At 50.6% G+C, this 16,125-nt stretch overlaps 5 protein-coding genes across 5 annotated transcripts; 3 read left to right on the forward strand and 2 right to left on the reverse strand.

Annotated features, from left to right (window-relative positions):
- Positions 1-749: 749 nt before the first annotated feature.
- M431DRAFT_77390 (hypothetical protein) lies at positions 750-4,230 on the reverse strand (the record flags this gene model as incomplete). Its single annotated transcript, XM_024922571.1, has 5 exons — positions 750-2,072; positions 2,277-2,517; positions 2,570-2,605; positions 3,577-3,992; positions 4,051-4,230. 5 exons carry the CDS (start codon positions 4,228-4,230, stop codon positions 750-752), a joined length of 2,196 nt encoding a protein of 731 aa, XP_024776993.1.
- Positions 4,231-6,046: 1,816 nt separating this feature from the next.
- M431DRAFT_2456 (hypothetical protein) lies at positions 6,047-7,731 on the forward strand (the record flags this gene model as incomplete). The annotated part of the gene is made up of 3 exons (XM_024913744.1): positions 6,047-6,272; positions 6,331-6,751; positions 6,807-7,731. The coding sequence occupies 3 exons, from the start codon at positions 6,047-6,049 to the stop codon at positions 7,729-7,731; spliced, it is 1,572 nt and encodes a 523-aa protein (XP_024776994.1).
- A 501-nt stretch (positions 7,732-8,232) lies between these two features.
- Positions 8,233-9,503, forward strand: M431DRAFT_504887 (hypothetical protein). The gene is made up of 4 exons (XM_024918538.1): positions 8,233-8,522; positions 8,582-8,651; positions 8,705-9,155; positions 9,222-9,503. The coding sequence occupies exons 1-4, from the start codon at positions 8,266-8,268 to the stop codon at positions 9,269-9,271; spliced, it is 828 nt and encodes a 275-aa protein (XP_024776995.1). The 5' UTR covers positions 8,233-8,265; the 3' UTR covers positions 9,272-9,503.
- Positions 9,504-9,891: 388 nt separating this feature from the next.
- On the forward strand, positions 9,892-10,441 carry M431DRAFT_478941 (hypothetical protein; the record flags this gene model as incomplete). The annotated part of the gene is made up of 3 exons (XM_024915726.1): positions 9,892-9,910; positions 9,978-10,090; positions 10,163-10,441. 3 exons carry the CDS (start codon positions 9,892-9,894, stop codon positions 10,439-10,441), a joined length of 411 nt encoding a protein of 136 aa, XP_024776996.1.
- Positions 10,442-11,749: 1,308 nt separating this feature from the next.
- On the reverse strand, positions 11,750-14,553 carry M431DRAFT_478942 (hypothetical protein; the record flags this gene model as incomplete). The annotated part of the gene is made up of 3 exons (XM_024915727.1): positions 11,750-12,071; positions 12,126-14,382; positions 14,442-14,553. The coding sequence occupies 3 exons, from the start codon at positions 14,551-14,553 to the stop codon at positions 11,750-11,752; spliced, it is 2,691 nt and encodes an 896-aa protein (XP_024776997.1).
- Positions 14,554-16,125: the final 1,572 nt, after the last annotated feature.

Genomic DNA, 16,125 nt, shown 5'->3' on the forward strand with positions numbered 1-16,125 from the left:
CCAATTTTCGGTATGACAGCTCATACTCCATCGTTGAGTTTGCCACTCATCTCACTGTGGGTTTATCCGAGCCTTGTTGCTTTCAAATGCACCACTACATCTACTGAGTAATTCTCATCTTGGCACTTGGGAATGGGGAATTAATCCTCTTTCATTTTCTTGGTAGCGGGCTAGAAAGTTGCTTGCCCACTACGAGGTACTGACTCATTAAACTTCATTTTGTCTGATTATTCTTAACCAGACCCCCGTGCTTCATATAGAAGGTAATACAGGTTCATTGTATATTCGCATGCTTATCCCCAGCCTCATTGTTCAGTGAAAGACTCCGGCTTATTCCTAAGCGCCCCCTACTCCTGGTCGAAAAGATTTTTTTTTTCATTCATCATGTCCCCTCATGATTCATGGAATGCAATGCCTGTGCCCCCCTTGAAACGCAAACCGAACTCCGGCATCGTCGTCGAGTTCCGTGACCAGTGCAAACCGTAGCTCCTATCCTGAGCTGAAAGCAAATCAAACATGAATAATATAAGTCTTCGCGACTACTGTAGAGTAGCTTAGAAGAGGCAAACATTGAAGAATTTTGGTACATTGGTGCAAGTGAATTAAGAGGAATATTGGGAGAATGCGTGCTCAAAGTCGCACCATGAGCTCATTGGTAGTTGAAGTCGTCATGTAGTCTCATTCCAGAGACTTGTATGGTGAATTGTTCTCGGGGGTTGTAGCCTTTGAACCTATTCGGAATTGCCATACTACTGGCCAGCGGCAGTTGACTGATACTGGGGACGAGGACCTCCTCGTCCACCACGGCTGAAGCCGCGACCGCCTCCTCTAGTTCCGCGTCCGCGACCACGACCACGGTAGTTTCGGTATCCACCGTCGACGCTTCCTTGGCCAAACGTCTCAATGTTTCTGCGCTGCTCCTCGCCGCGCCACTCGCGTCCGCCAGGTTTTTGGCCATTGTTTTCGGCTCTCTCCTTCGCTTCGCTGGAGATGTTGTCGAAAAACGACGTCGACTTGTTGTATGCCACAGGAGTGGTGTCATCTTGGGTCTCTGAGCCTTCTGTTGCAGACGCGGCAGGAGCCTCGTTCGACGGAGAGCCCCCAACAGCTTCCTTAACAAAGTCTTCCTTGTTAAACTTGGCGTTTGACTGAGCAAAATCGAAGTCTGCGTCGGGAACCTCCACCTTGGCTGGGCGGCCACCTCGTCCACGGCCACGATTTGCGCTGCCGCCTCTAATGGCATTGACTCGCATCTCTTGGACCTTGGTGGTCAGATTATCCATAGCATTCCCACCAGTGTTGCTCAGTTGCGCCATCGCCAGCGCCACGGCTGCTCTAGCTGCACTCGTAGCATCTTGTACACTGCTTGGCCCAGCAGCTGCAGACTGAGGAGCTGCCTGGGAAGCTTTTTCTGCCGCAAAGGGAGGCTGGAAAGGCTTGGATGCTGGTCCCGTGAGAGGCAAAACTGGCTGGACACGGTTCGATTTGGGACCAGTAGGGATAGCCTTGGACGCATCGGTTGCCTTTGCAGCTCCGTTCGATGCCAGTGTTGTAGCAACTGCCTTTACCTCTTCCACCGACGGCTTGGAATCGACTGGAGGAGCAGGCGCGTTGGAGGACTGTCTCGCCGCTTGAGCGTGAGATTTGGGTTCTGTTTGGGGAGCTCCCTTCGACTTGTCTGCACCTGGTCCAACAGGAGGCTTTGACTCTTGGGTGGCGGAGAGCTCAGGTGCAGCCCGCTGACCTTGAGGAGCTTCAGAGCCCGGGGGACCACCGGGTCCCGGAGGAAACGGTGCGTTGCCCCATGGACCCGGACCACCAGGTCCAGGCGGGAAGCCTTGGCCTGGAGGAGGGTACCAGCCTGGGGGTGGAGGTCCCGGAGGGAATGGTGCGTTGCCAAAACCTGGTCCAGCCATAGGGCCGGGTCCACCTCGTCCCCAAGAGCCCGGAGGCGGAGGGCCACCGTAGAACTGGTTGGGAGGGTATTGGTGTTGTGGAAAGCCGGGGGCTCCGGGGGGAGCTCCAGCAGGAGCGTTTTGGTTTGGTCCTTGCGCTCCAGGACGAGCTCGGGCCTTTGCATCGATTTGTTAGCACAAAGCTTTCAAAGTACGATTTTCAGGAAAACAGTGAATATGATCCTTTACAATCAGAAGGAAGGCAACGGAAATCTCGACATGGTTTTGCGCTTTCCGACGTGACAAAAAGTTTACATCCGCAATAATTCATCATGAAAGGGTATAAAGATCTTGGCAGAAATAGAAAGAGACATTACTTACTCCGACAATGGCAGGGTCGTCAGGCATGACAGGAGGCTTATTCTCCTTGATAGCGGGGTGCTCCTCAATTCGCAAATCCTTGACATCGCTTCCGCGGAAAACGATGTACTCATAGACTTGGTCTGATGGTGCTATCTCCTCTTCAGGCCTGCCCCTGCGACCCTCTGTGCCGAATGAGCGGACATTCTCGAGAGACACTGTCGACTCGTCCGAATTGATCTCGTGCAAAGTCCCCACGTAGCTCCACTAGAGGTCAGTGACCGTCTTGGTGAATCAGGAGCATAGATTCTCACCGAATATCGCTCTTGGAGATGAGGGAGATACGGGATCTGGAAGCTCGCTTGTTAGCCTGAGGGACACGGTACGTGAGTTGAGGCCATTCGCGCATACCCAAGGAATTCAGACATGGTGGGCCGTGAGGCCACGTCGACCACGTAGCGAGCTGTAAATAGAGGGGTTCAAAGACGAGAGAGTAAGTGCGTATATGCACTGTGAATAGAGAAGAGAAAAATTGAAAAATAGAAGAAGAAAGGGAAGAGAGTGTTGGGAGGTAAGGAAGGTGGAGGATGCGGAGAGGTTGGAGTGGTTTGTGCGAGGAAGAAAGTTTTGTGAGGCTAATAAAAACGGTTGGACAAAGTCTGAGCTCTCGTGAGGAACCCTCGCGTAAGCGTCTGGATCAACATCGGACTTTTATTGGAATAAACTCGGCCATGGAGTTGAGACACTGAATTACCCCACACCCCGTTGCCCAACCACCCGTAAATCTATACCTGTGTACTCCGCACAGCTGTTGTAGTGGGAGGTACATTTACATTCCCGAGGCTTCTGCTTATTGTCACTTGTTGAGCTTCGTTATTGATAAAGGAAACACTCTGGTTGCTCAATACACTTCTATTTTGCCTGTATGAGATAAAGGAGAGGTAAACACAATAGCTGTGAACAATGCACTCTACTAGTGCATGCGTTCAAAGGGGCATTCAACACTATCGCCTTCTCTATTCGAGTTGCTGCTATTATAGCCCCTGGTGTCTGTGCTAAGGTTCATATATATGTGCAAGTCTGTATGTTGCGAAAGAAAGAAGAAGAAAAGAAGCACGCAAAAAGTCCAGTTGAATTAACTCCGAATCGCCGACATAACTCCAAGCAAGACCCTGGCTTTCATCGAAACTTGCTGAAAATCACAGCAATGATCAAAAGCACCAGGATAGTGATGATGGAAATTGTAATCACTCGGTTCGTAGCCATGCTGTTCATCATCAATATTCTGTGCTTCGACACTGCCGGTGTTGGATTACGTTACCTCCGAGCCATCCCCCTCAAGGTCTTGACACTGCGGTCGACATAACCCTCGCTGTCCAAAAGAGTATCGTGCGTATGGCGGATAGTCTCGCCCTGCCTGTGCAAATCGGCCAACGTTTCAGCTCCGATAGCCTCTGTCTCGCTGGCGAGCCGCTGGCTGCTAAGAAGTCGTTGTGTGCTTCGGTCGAGTCTTTCGGTTCCCGACAGCAACTGCTGTCGCTGTTCCAAATTGATATCCGTTGATCCGGATGGTTCGTCGGTGTAGCGTGAACCGAACATGGCCGCTCGGTTAGTGGCGAGGCCCGTAAGCTTTCGGCGGTTTGTATCGATGTCGGATTCGTAGTTGCGGAAGCGCTGGTTGACTTTGGCTCGTGCAGACGTAGGGATGTTTTGCTTTTCAAGGCGCATTTGACCAAGCTATGATGGCGATTAAATATCAGACCTGTCTCTGCGTATATGCAACGGGTTACAGTACCAGTTCATCTGCCTCTTCCAAGGCGCGTTCAGCCTGGCTGACGGCAGCCTTGCGCGGTTCACCACTCAGTTCGGGGATCTGGTCCAGCTTTTGCGCCAGATCGGCCTGTACGAGCTTGAGCTCCGCCTCATACGAGCTGAAAAGTTCGGAGCCAGCATCGGTATCGAGAGGGTTCGCCATCTTGCTTGTTGGGTTCAGGAGTAAGCGGAGAAAAAAAGGTGGACAACGCAGTAAGCTGTTGCGATGAAATCGACTCGCTGGAGGTGTTCAGAAATGGGAGACTGATGACGGCTTCTATGCTTGCGATGTGCGCTCGGCTGAGTTCCTCTGGTGATGTTGAAAATGGCCGCCTGAGAACAGCAGCGCCGTCATCGTACGTACGCATTCAAGGCTAAGACAGGCTGGTTGGGCAATCAGAAGGGGTACCGGTCTGCTGGGGGCAGCTAGGTACTTTGCCTGCATTATGCGCGTGACAGGGTACCTTGTCTCTACCCATGGCCAAGTACCGACCTGCACTTTATCCAGCCTTGGCATTGGACTGCACAACACGTGCAGTGTGAGGCCACGGCTAAAATATGGCAAGTGACTAAGCTCAGGGTGGTCCGTGCTTTTTGGTCGATATTATCTCACAACTGCCCGCACAATTTGAATTTTTCTTCTCTTTTTTCATTAAGTTGATTCCACCCGGCTACGAAGAATTTAAGGCTAAGCGTCTAGACTTTGTCAATGGCGCACAGTTGAGATGCCGGGGAGATTGATGTAGGTTTTCCTACACGGCGCTTTCAAGAATTGGAGATTCGCTTCCCACGTTTCCCGATCCCGTTGAGTGCTCGACATGCCAGCTAAAGGGCCAGCCCTGGGCTGTCCGTCTCTAGCATGAGATACGAAGTACTGGTACTGCTACCAGGCATTACCAACTGCTCAAAAAGAACTCGGCCAGTAAGGCGGTCAAGCGGTGACGGATCCATGCCGGTGAAACGACAGGCATTCGTCTTATGATTTGCACCGGCTGCAAAGCATGTGATAATGGAGGCGAAACGGAAAAAAACCATTCATGCTCCACTGATGCATCTCCACGTAGAAGCATGAATTGCATCAGACCACAGTTCTAGGCCGAGTTTGGTGCTGGGCGGATGCGTTATCGCAACAAATCCTGGCTAAAAATACAGAGTACCTGACTCTTGTAACATCGCCTTGCTGTTAACAGCCCGCCATGCTAAGACAGCTCCGCAAAGTTGGATAGCTTATTTTCAGCCGTCTGGCTGCCAGCCACGTCTTTATTTGCCTTGGCAGGATGTGCCGAATCCGTTGGCTTACGTTGTTCGTTGCAGGAACTAATGCATCAATTATCAACGTGCCTGTACGTGGCATTTCGAGAAATGAGGCGAGAGAGCCTTTGTTCTGTAGTATCCCAACATTTGATGAAAGCAGTTGCATCGACGTTGATCGGAACCGTCACTCTAAAGTCAGCCACCTGTGGCGCTAGCTCAGCCGCTTTCATCCTTGAAAACACACCTAGACAATTACAAGACCCTGGCAGCAATTAGGAGTACATAAACCGAGAGGGTTCTCCTGCTGAATCCCCGAAGTGTTCCTGTGGTGATCCGATCCCTTGCTTTGTCTTCCGCACATCAGCACAGACGCACGTACTGTACTCGTACATATACATAAGGCGCAGGTACCTGCTGGAGATCGCTGCATGTACAAGTGACTATGCCCCTGCGAGCAGAACCGCGGCATGTGTGAGTTGTTTGATTCTCCTGCATGTTATCTCTTGCCCGTCATCGAATCAGGGCCGCGACACTTATGCACAGTTCCATGGGTGGCGCCGGCAGCTTTGCCCCCCTTGTCCCGGCCGCTGCTGGACGTCGAGTTCTCTGACATGTGCAAGTCGTCTCCCGTGTATTTTTTGGGCAGCTGAAGCCGTTCCCAACTCCCAAGTCCCTTCCCATGCCCTTCACCATCCGTCGCCCCCAAGCAAGATACCATCGCGCCTATGAGCCACTCTGTTGACAGATTTGCCAGGAAGAAAGTGGCCATTGTCGGCAGTGGCTGCTCGGGCATTGCTGCGCTTTGGGCTCTGAATAGAACGTATCACGATGTCTATCTTTACGAGGCCGCAGACCGCTTGGGCGGCCACACCAACACGGTGCAATGGAAGGCCGGCAAGTATACGACGGCCGTTGACGCCGGATTCATTGCGATGAATTCAGCGACATATCGTGAGTTGACTTGGAACTGTTCCATTGCCATCTTCCGAGTGCTGACCCCCCTGGCTAGCCAATTTCTTGAATTTCCTCAGCAGAATCGGAGTCCCGACTGAGCCTACTGAGGTGACCTTTAGCGTATCGCGAGACCAGGGCCTGTTTGAATGGGCGAGCACGAATCTGAGCACGATATTCTGTCAAAAGAGAAATGTCTTCTCTCCTAGGATGTGGAGGACACTATTTGACATTGTTCGCTTCAGCCAGTTCGCGCTGGACTTGCTCATAGACGATGAGGAATATGAGCCTCGCTATGGAGGAGAGAACATGATGAATCACGTTCACAAGACGCTGACCATTGGCGAGTACCTGCAGCGTGAGGGCTACTCGGATGGCTTCCGGGACGATTATTTGATTCCCCTGACAGCTGCTATCTGGAGCACAAGCCCTGATAAATGCGCGTTGGAGTTTCCTGCAACAATGCTGGTCCGCTTCCTGTGAGTTCAGACTGTTGCCGCATCTCTTCAGATCTTATACTGACAATTCAATTAGATGGAACCATCACCTGCTATCCACCCTCGCCCTACGCCCACAGTGGCTGACGCTCAAGAATGGTGCTCGCTCATACATCGATACTGTCATGAAGGGCTTTCCCCCGAACCACATGTTCCTCAATACCCCAGTCAGAAATGTGTCCAACGACAATCAAGGACGAGTACTATTGCACCTTGAAAATGGCAAGACGGAGGTGTTCGATCACGTTATCCTTGCCACTCACGGCGACCAGGCGCTCTCCATTCTCGGCCCCTCCGCCACGGAGCAGGAGCGCTCGATTCTGGCCTGCTTTCAGACGTCACAGAACGAAGCGGTGCTACATTCAGATCTGTCTCTGATGCCACGGAATAAAAGGGCATGGTCAAGCTGGAACTTCCTGACATTGTCTTCTCCCTCAACACAGAAAGCCAATATGGACAAAGTCTCCATAACTTACAACATGAACATCATGCAGCGCATTCCTAGAAATCCATTTGGCGATGTTTTGGTCACTCTGAATCCAATCCATCGCCCCAGTCCATCCAAGATCCAGGGGAAGTATTACTACACTCATCCTCTGCACACTCCCTCATCTGTGCGCGCTCAAAGGATGCTGCGTTATATACAGAACAGGAGAGGAATCAGCTACGTTGGTGCATGGACTGGATATGGATTCCACGAAGACGGATTCACCAGTGGATTGCAGGTGGCTCAGGACCACCTAGGGGCTAAGCTCCCCTTTGAGTTCCGAGACTCCACCTATAGCAGAGGAAGAGTCCCAAGGTTGGGTCTGTTGGATCATTTATTCCGGCTTATTATTCTGGCAATCCAGGTGTTTGTCATCCAGGTCTTGGAGAGACTGGCACAATCTGGCAGGCAGAGGGTGGTGAAGCCGCTTCTCAATGGCTTCCAGAAGAAGCAACCCCGCAAAAAATTGGCATAAACATCCCAGGTGTTATTCAAAAATGCTTCTTGTTTTATTCTTTTTTATTCCTTTATTATTGTTACGGGATTATTACCACAGCGTATGGAGCTACTTGAGAATTCACGACGATATGATGGGGAGGGCATGCTGCAATACAAGACTGATAGCACATTTTAACAGACATTAGACTTTAAGTACCAGGCCAAGGCCAGTATATGAGAGAGAAATTAAAAATCATTTTTATGAGAGCACATTGTACCGAACATGATTTCTTTCTTCCTTTTTTATAATTGGGGATATATCATCAAGACGTAGCTACTGCTAAGCTTAATATCTCGCTTTGTGTAAATAGAGTAGAGGCAGTGGGGGTACCTACAGCATTGCATCGGCACAGCCAAAGTCAATTCGCCCCGAACCGCTGCCCCACCAAATTCAAGATGTCATGCCACTGAGCATCGGATCGGATATACAGATGCTGGCGCTAGCTCCAAATCGAAAGCTTGCTTCCTCCAGCCTTCTCGCAAGGCAAATCTCGCAAACAAATAGCCAAAGATGAGCAACGCACTGCGCCTGGTGCGCAACGGTCCTTCGCGGACGGCGAACTCTTCATCGCAGTGGGCTTGCTTCTTCTGCCAGCATGCGCGGCCACAGAGCAGCCGGTCCAACTTTGCAGACTTTCGGCGCAAATTCTCAAACTCACGGCCTCGGCGAGAGCAGCAAATACCACACCAGCCGCGACAGAATGCTACATATGCGCCGTCTATGGACAGGGTGCGGGAGCAGTATAGCCAGAGGAACAAGACAATAGCGTATGGAGACCATTTCTGGGCGGCAATTCGTGGAATACTGGGCTCATGTCTTTCTACAGCTTCTATACCATGAGCGTGATCATGGGCACTCTCGCTCTGGCATATGGATCGGTGCCTTTCTACAAAATGGTTCGCGACATCCTCACTGTATGGCATTGATCAATGGACTAAATAGGCTGCAGATTTGCGCAACCACCGGTTGGGGTGGCCAGCCCATCCGAGCCCACGGCACGTCCGGCGAAGAGAACCAAGACCTCTCCAGCCGTCTCGTTCCCGTAACCTCTGCGAATCGAATCAAAGTCACATTCAATGCGGCCGTGTCCGACATCCTGCCATGGAAGTTTGTCCCTCAACAGCGAGAGGTCCGAGTGCTTCCCGGAGAGACCGCCCTGGCGTTCTACAAGGCGACGAATCTGGGCGACCAGGACATCATTGGCGTGGCAACATATAGCGTGACGCCTGCTCAGTGTGCGCCATACTTCAGCAAGATTCAGTGCTTCTGTTTTGAGGAGCAGAGATTAAACGCTGGCGAGACAGTGGACATGCCCGTGTTCTTTTACTTGGACCCTGATCTGTTGAACGACATCAACATGAAGGGTGTTGAGACTGTAACTCTCAATTATACATTCTTCAGTAAGATTCCATCGATATACCGACGTTGACCGTCTATTTCCTTGACCGACTACTGACCGAAAGCAGAAGCGAGATATGACAATAACGGCAGATTCATGCCTCCTGCCTCAAAATAATAGGCATTGAAGATTCCCATGGCCTCTATAGTGCTCCTCAAAAATGGTGCTGCAGTCTCTGTACGATATTTTATAGATAGACGACCAGGAGTTCTCGGATGGCCTCTGTACATTACAACCAATGGAGCTCTTTCGTCCTTTTGGAGGGGAGATTTTGTATAAATAGTTTGCACACTAAAGATACGCATTCCGCTCACCAATGATGAGATTGGAGAGCAAAGCAAGAATCCATCTCTTCAAATCATTGCCCATTTTCCCTCACCTTCATTGAGCTCTCTTTCGTTTGTACTTTTCTCTCAAACGATCAGATTTCTTCATTGAAAACCCAGCAGGCTGCTTACCTCATCCCATTAGCTGCCGTCCATCTAAGGGAAGCTAGGTTGCACTCAATGACTAATCACATTAAGCTCGCAGCCCTCTTTCCAGAAACGGAACCAAGAAGTAGGGCAGCAAAAGTCACGTGGTAACCCACCGCTCGCCAAAAATTTCGCCCACAGCGGGCCAGACAACGACAATTTTCTGGCTGGACTACTTTTTTTTTCCCTCTTCCTTCTCTCCTCATCACCCAACGCTCAACCGACAAAACAGGATCTCCTCGTCGTCCAAATCCAACCGTCAAGATGGTCAAGGTTAACAAGAGTAAGCTTTTCCTATTAATGATCTGTGCATCAATTGAATATGTTTTTGTGTTAACATCTTGGAATAGACACTCACTCCTCCAGGAGCAAGAGCCGTGCCGCTCACTTCAAGGCCGGCTCTGGCCAGCGCCGTGTCATCATGAGCGCTCCCCTTAGCAAGGAGCTGCGCGAGAAGTACAACGTTCGTATTCCCTCAAACAAACGCTCTTCTCCGTTCCTAATCGTGGAAAACTAACATCTTTCTCGCAAACAGGTCCGCAGCATCCCCATCCGCAAGGACGACGAGGTCACCATTGTCCGTGGCTCCAACAAGGGCCGTGAGGGCAAGGTCACCTCCGTCTACCGTCTCAAGTACGTGATCCACATCGAGCGTGTCACCCGCGACAAGGCCAGCGGTCAGAGCGTCCCCCTGGGCATCCACCCCTCCAACGTCGTCATCACCAAGCTCAAGCTCGACAAGGACCGTGAGAGCATCCTGTCCCGCTCCAAGGTCGGCCGTGAGCTCCGTGTCCCCAACAAGATCTCTGCTTAAATTCATAAGCAAAATCTTAAAATTGGGTGAGACGAGGAGATGATTTTTTTTTTCAACTTAACAGTTTTTCCATGTGATGCATCCATGGCACAATGATGGGCAAGGAATGGGCATATATACTCCGGCGTTTTAGCGATACCCGAGACCCTGCAGGTCCGGCTTTCTCAGCAGGGTAGATGAATCGAGAATTTTACAATTCTCAATGGCCGTTTCACCAACTTGTTGTGTGAAATGCTCCATGGGAGGTGTTTCCCGAAGCTTTTTTGGCTCTTGTTCCACTTTTGCTGTCTCAGTGAGACTTGTCATACTCGATTCATTTGTCGAGGGGCTGCTATTGCTCAGCCTTCGTAGACTGCCTGAAGTCTTTGACTATGAACAAAGAAAAGGCATATGCAGGTAGGTTTGTCTCCGTTCTTCGTAGTCTGTGAATCCCGCTAGATAATCTCCGCGTCAACCAACAAAATTCATGGTTTTCGAGGTATACGACTGGCGAAGAGTGAACCCCGACTGAGATTCATACCACGAAACTCTGCGCTCGCCCGAAGATTTTCATCTTGCCTTTTCTGTAACGAAGCTGGAAATTTGATGGTGAGGGACATGACACCTGTTCGAAGGCCCTTGGCTTCCAATCAAGCTCTGTATCTAGGGTAGACGACCAGTACTACGCGAATGACTTTGCCGATGCGTAGGCAACGGTCAAATCATTCTCTTTAGCACGCGGTATGCTTTTGTCAAGACGCTACGAGTATATCATTTCACCATTGTCAAATGAGCCAGTGGAGCAAAAAGGTTTAGCAAAAAAAGCAAAGCAATATATTCGTTGGTTAGCGAGTAATTTTCCTCCAAAGTCCAAACCTTCTGTAAGGCAACAGGAAGCAGGCTCCAAAGGAGATGCCATTCGTAGCAAGTGTTTCTTTTTCCGTACAAAATAATCCCACAATGATCAACACCTTTTCATACACACATCCCCTTTTTTTGGTTGTTTCGATTTTTTCCGAAATTTCTGCAGATGATACATGATACAGCCAAACTCTAACAATAAGTGACGCGCCCTAAGTCTGTTAGAAAGCACTGATTGGCCGCCCTTTGACACCACGGAGAAATGGTGAGGTTGACATGATGCTATTCTCAGATTGTTCGTCGCAAACAAAGTGATAACCGAGTTGAAAGGAAAATAATGTCGAAATCAAGTAACAGTCGTAATAAGTACTCATACAATCCATAAATGTGCTTGCAATAAGAGATGATTCGATTGAATCTTGGACTGGGCTCCTCTTGTTGCAATATAGAGCCCGACTTGTCCTCAGTTCAAAGCATTGAGGTTCGCTTCTTCGACCCCTGAACACCGGAATGAGCATTGTGCTTGCCATCTCCTAGGGGCCTGTTTTCGATCTGTCTCTCGGCCGTAAGGTTGGCCGGTTCACCCTCGTTGGCATTTCCCGACTTGATTGTCTGCTCACGAGATGAGCTGATGTTGGTTGCTGTGGGAGTGAGAGACGCAGTCGCATGGCCACTGTAGTGAGGTAGAACGCCCTGAACTGTTGTAGAGGAAACTGTTCCTGGAACTGCGTTGCTGCTCGATGTACCGCGTTTCATCATATCGTGCCATATGCCGCTGCGAGGTCGTGGTCTATAAAGGTTTTGTGTTAGCATGAGAAATTGTAGATAAAAAGGAATAACTTACCGAGTTTGGCGCAAAGAGTTGCGCCCTTTGAAGACGATGCTCTTCTCGTCATTTTCGTCGGGACTGTCGCTCTCTGAGCGAGCGTTGGGATTGCCAGTCATAGCCATTTGATGACGACTTCCTCTAGGGGCCTTTTTTCCGGCCTCTTGGCGAGAACGATCGCCACCGTTGGTGGACATTCCAGAATGCTGAGATGAACTCGACTCAGTGGTGATTCCCACTCCACCGCGCTCGTATTGACGTGAATCATGTCGAGAAGATTGAAAGGGGTCAGTGCTGACATTCCCATCACCATTGTCAACTTGGGATGCCTTGGTATGAAGAGATTCTTGTCCACGACTGACTTCCGACTCATGCTCGCCACACTGGCTTCTGTCTGGTGAAGGTGGATAGAAATTCTGGCCATCAAACTTGGGAAGACCGCTTTGAAGGTGGTGAGGAGCTTTACCCCAGTACATGTGACGAGCTCGGAGTTCATCTTCAGTAAGTTGTCGTGGGTAAATGTAATCAGTATCCCTGGCGTGCTCGACTCTCATACCGGGTGGGAGCTGTCCAACGAGATAAGGCTTAGTAGAGTCATCCTCTCCAGATATGGGCTTGGGATGACCAGAGCTAGGCAACACGTCCCTGGTATCCTGGCCACCCACAGCACGAGGTTGGAATGGAGGAGCCAGCGCTGCCGTGACAGGCAGAGTTGAAGATCTCTTGTTGGCTCCGATCTCATCGGAAAGCTTGAGAATTTGGGCAGTCGAGGCAACCTGAACTGTTGCTTCCTCATGGCTAGAAGTGAAAGCCTTTCGCTGAGCTGTCGGCATCGCCTTGTCAGCCCGCTCCATGGAGGACTCCTCTGGCAGGCTAGTAAAGCTTTCAGCGCCGCTATTTTCAGGTTTGACGCTGCTAGTCACTGGAGACTTTGATCGTTCCTCGTCTGCAGAGGCGAAGTCACTCATGTCGTCCTTTGCCTGGTCTTTTGGGTGGCTCCGTTTCTCATTTGCGGCCTGCTCATCTTGAACCTTCTCGAAGTGTCCAATAGAATAGCGCAACGACTCTGCATGAAGCTCCATGGTTCGTTCATCAATCTGGTGCTTGTTGTACTGGAGCTGGTCTTCTGCCCACTTGAGGGACGCACGAAGAACTGAAAGCTGTTTTTTGGTTATTTGGCTTGCTCGGATGGAGGACTGATGCTGTCCATTGGAGGGGGTAGGGGTTGGTACCGGGGGGACTTGAAGAGGAGGTGGCAAGGCCACTGCCTGTGGTGGTATCTGCAGCGCCTGTCCGTTGCTCTGGGCCATAGGAGCCATGATATGGTTGGGAATGAGCCTGTGGCCAGCCACCATAGGCACCATTGAGGGAGCCATGAATGCGGGATGTACGGGATGAGGTCCCATAGCAAAGTGAGCAGTAGGGGGGAACACCCATTGTCCATTGTGCACGTAAGGTCGGGCTACCTCGCCACTCTCAGGGGGAGGAGGCCGAGTTGGGGTTGCATTCTCTGAAGCTCCCGTCTCATCCTGCCTATCACCAGTGGCTGGGTTTGGTGGCATTGGCATAAGACCTGAGGGGTGGCCCATGAGAGAAGGTTGAGCCGCTCCTCCTGGCCCTGAGATATTGAATCCCAATGGCCACGGCACAATGGGATATGGGTTTGCTCCTGCTGGTACGCCTGGCGCCGCTGACGCCGATGGCATTGCTTGGATAGCATGCATCGCAGGCATCGATGGCATTGGGGACATCGCAGAAATTGCGGCCATGCCAGGCATTGCAGGCACCATTCCAGGCGCAAAGCCTGGGATCATGGCGTGGTGGGGAAAGAATCCCATGGGGTGTTGAGGCACAATAAATTGACTTTGCTGGAGAATATCTCGGTATGGCTGGCGGTTGGAGTTGTTCTCAGCTGCTTCCATCGCAGATTTGTCTTTGGGCCACCTAGTTGTGGGCGATGGAGAGCCACGTGTGTTGGGCACGATGCGGCCGCCAGCAGTAACTCGAACGTGAGTTGGTGACACGACTGCTCGGTAGAATCGTTGGAAGCCTTCATCCTTCTGGGCGCTCAGGCCAGTCGGAGCTGAGATGGGCTGGCCCCCAATAGCTTCCGAGTCTCTGCGGCCACGATATCTCCATTCGGATTCAGTACCATCCAACTGTCTAGCAGATTCGCCACGGCGGGGAGAAGCGCTCTCCAAGCCTACAGGCACATTGGCAGGTTCCTCCATGATGCGAGCAAGTGAGCTCTCAAGAGGCATGCGAAGAACTTCACCTAGAGCAGTTGGTTAGCAATCAAGTAGCGTAGCAGACTAGGCAGAAGTTCATCCATACCTAGCGCTTGATCTTGGCGAAGTTTTTCTTGGAGCTGATTGTAAAGCTCTCTATTCATAGGGGTATTCTTGAGTCGTAGGAGTTCGCTGGGAGTGTAGATTTTCCCGGCCATTGCGGACTCGTCGACAGCAGCAATGATTGCCATTAGTCGTTTCTTCCTGAAGGAAGGAATGAAGTGAAACAGTCGAAGAACAGCGTATATCACTGAATGAAGCAGCTGTGTGTGGATAAGCGTCGAGACAAGCGCGATTGCAACTGGAACCTGTTCTTGTCAGTACGCTATGAAGACCGATGGCGAATGAAACGTAATGAAGTCTGTAGATACTGGGTTTGAAGACATTCTCTCGTGAACAGAAGATGATTGGGTTGGGTATGGGATAGCAGACCGGTTCACTGGGAATTTTGCTGCCAAATAGTGCAGCAAAGAACTCAAGGGGGATAAACAATCGGTGGATATGAAAAGAAACAATAAAGGAAGAGGTGTTGTGTTCGATATCAAACAGTTGCTCTGAGCCTTAGAACAGCAAGGTAATATGGGAGTAGCGGATGCTTCTCACCAGGAGATATGAAATCGGACTTACCAAACAGCTGCCAAGTGAGCAGGAAAAGGTCTGTATGCATACAAAGCCTTGATCAGGCTTCCAACGGGGAACTATTGAAGACAGCAGACACAAGAGGGAGCGGATAGGGTAGTGTTGAGGTTGACTGGTAGTCGAAAGAGTGTGTTTGAAGATGGACAAAAAGTGAAGAGAGTGCGAAGGAGCAAATTCAGCACAAAGAGCACTGATGAGCTGCTTACCTACTCTTGCTGGTAGGTACTTTCTGTAGAAACTGTTAGCAGATGCCTGCCTGAGGTTGGAAGAATGAAGAGGAAGTTACTTGTAAGCTTCAGAAGGGGAAGCTGCGATGGCTTGTCTTGGAAGGTAAGAGGGCTAGACGAGCTTTCTAGCGAATTTCAGGGGACGTTGTCGCCTGAAACTTTTCAGCTTTAGTTGAGGAGAGCAAGAGTGAGAAACGACTCTTCGCCTCCCAGAATAGCAGTTCGGGTCCTTGCCCGATTCTCAGCGATACGATGCTGAAGTCGTGGCCTCCAGGGGAAGGAGGCTGCGACTGCAGGCAAGAGCCGGCGAGAAGAAAAGATGGCGATGTCGAACACCAAGAAGAGACAAGAAGAGAAATAAAACAAGGATATAGAGTAAGGCTTGAGGCCTCGACCAAATACCAAAGATCTCAGTATGCAGATGCAGATAGGGCGTTGGTTTTCGATCAAAAGTTGTAGAGCGTTGGAAAGTGGGTTGCGGTGGTGAAAAGGTTGGCGTGAAAGGTTGCACTCGAGGAGGCTTTTGTAGTAGGGGGGGCTGCAGCTGATCTGGCCAATTGGCTCTCGAAAATTGGAAAACCAAAACACCAAGAAGCGTGAATCTCGTCGTTGCCGTGGCACTGCGCGTCGTAGAGATCCGAGGACGGGGCAGCTCGTTTCATATCACAAGCAAAGCCGACCTACTTGGCGAGGAGGCGTGTCGAAAGGCTGCCGGACGTGTGCCGGCTTTGCGGACCCGTAAGCCCCGGCAACACAATAGCAACGTGAATTAGATGCGTAGGGAGGGCTGCTGAGGGATACTGAGAATGAATTGACAAAAATCGGGACAATTGAGTCGGATGAAATCAATTTTGTCAAGTGAAT

This window comes from Trichoderma harzianum (genome assembly GCF_003025095.1).
Source record: "Trichoderma harzianum CBS 226.95 unplaced genomic scaffold M431scaffold_3, whole genome shotgun sequence".
Taxonomy (NCBI): Eukaryota; Fungi; Ascomycota; class Sordariomycetes; order Hypocreales; family Hypocreaceae; genus Trichoderma; species Trichoderma harzianum.

Bases quoted from the DNA above. Each gene is read 5' to 3' on its own strand.
- M431DRAFT_504887 (XM_024918538.1), top strand. From the start codon at position 8,266: ATGAGCAACGCACTGCGCCTGGTGCGCAACGGTCCTTCGCGGACGGCG. The intron at 8,652-8,704 runs GTTCGCGACATC...AATAGGCTGCAG, and splicing joins CGGTGCCTTTCTACAAAATG to ATTTGCGCAACCACCGGTTG. The intron at 9,156-9,221 runs GTAAGATTCCAT...GACCGAAAGCAG, and splicing joins TCTCAATTATACATTCTTCA to AAGCGAGATATGACAATAAC.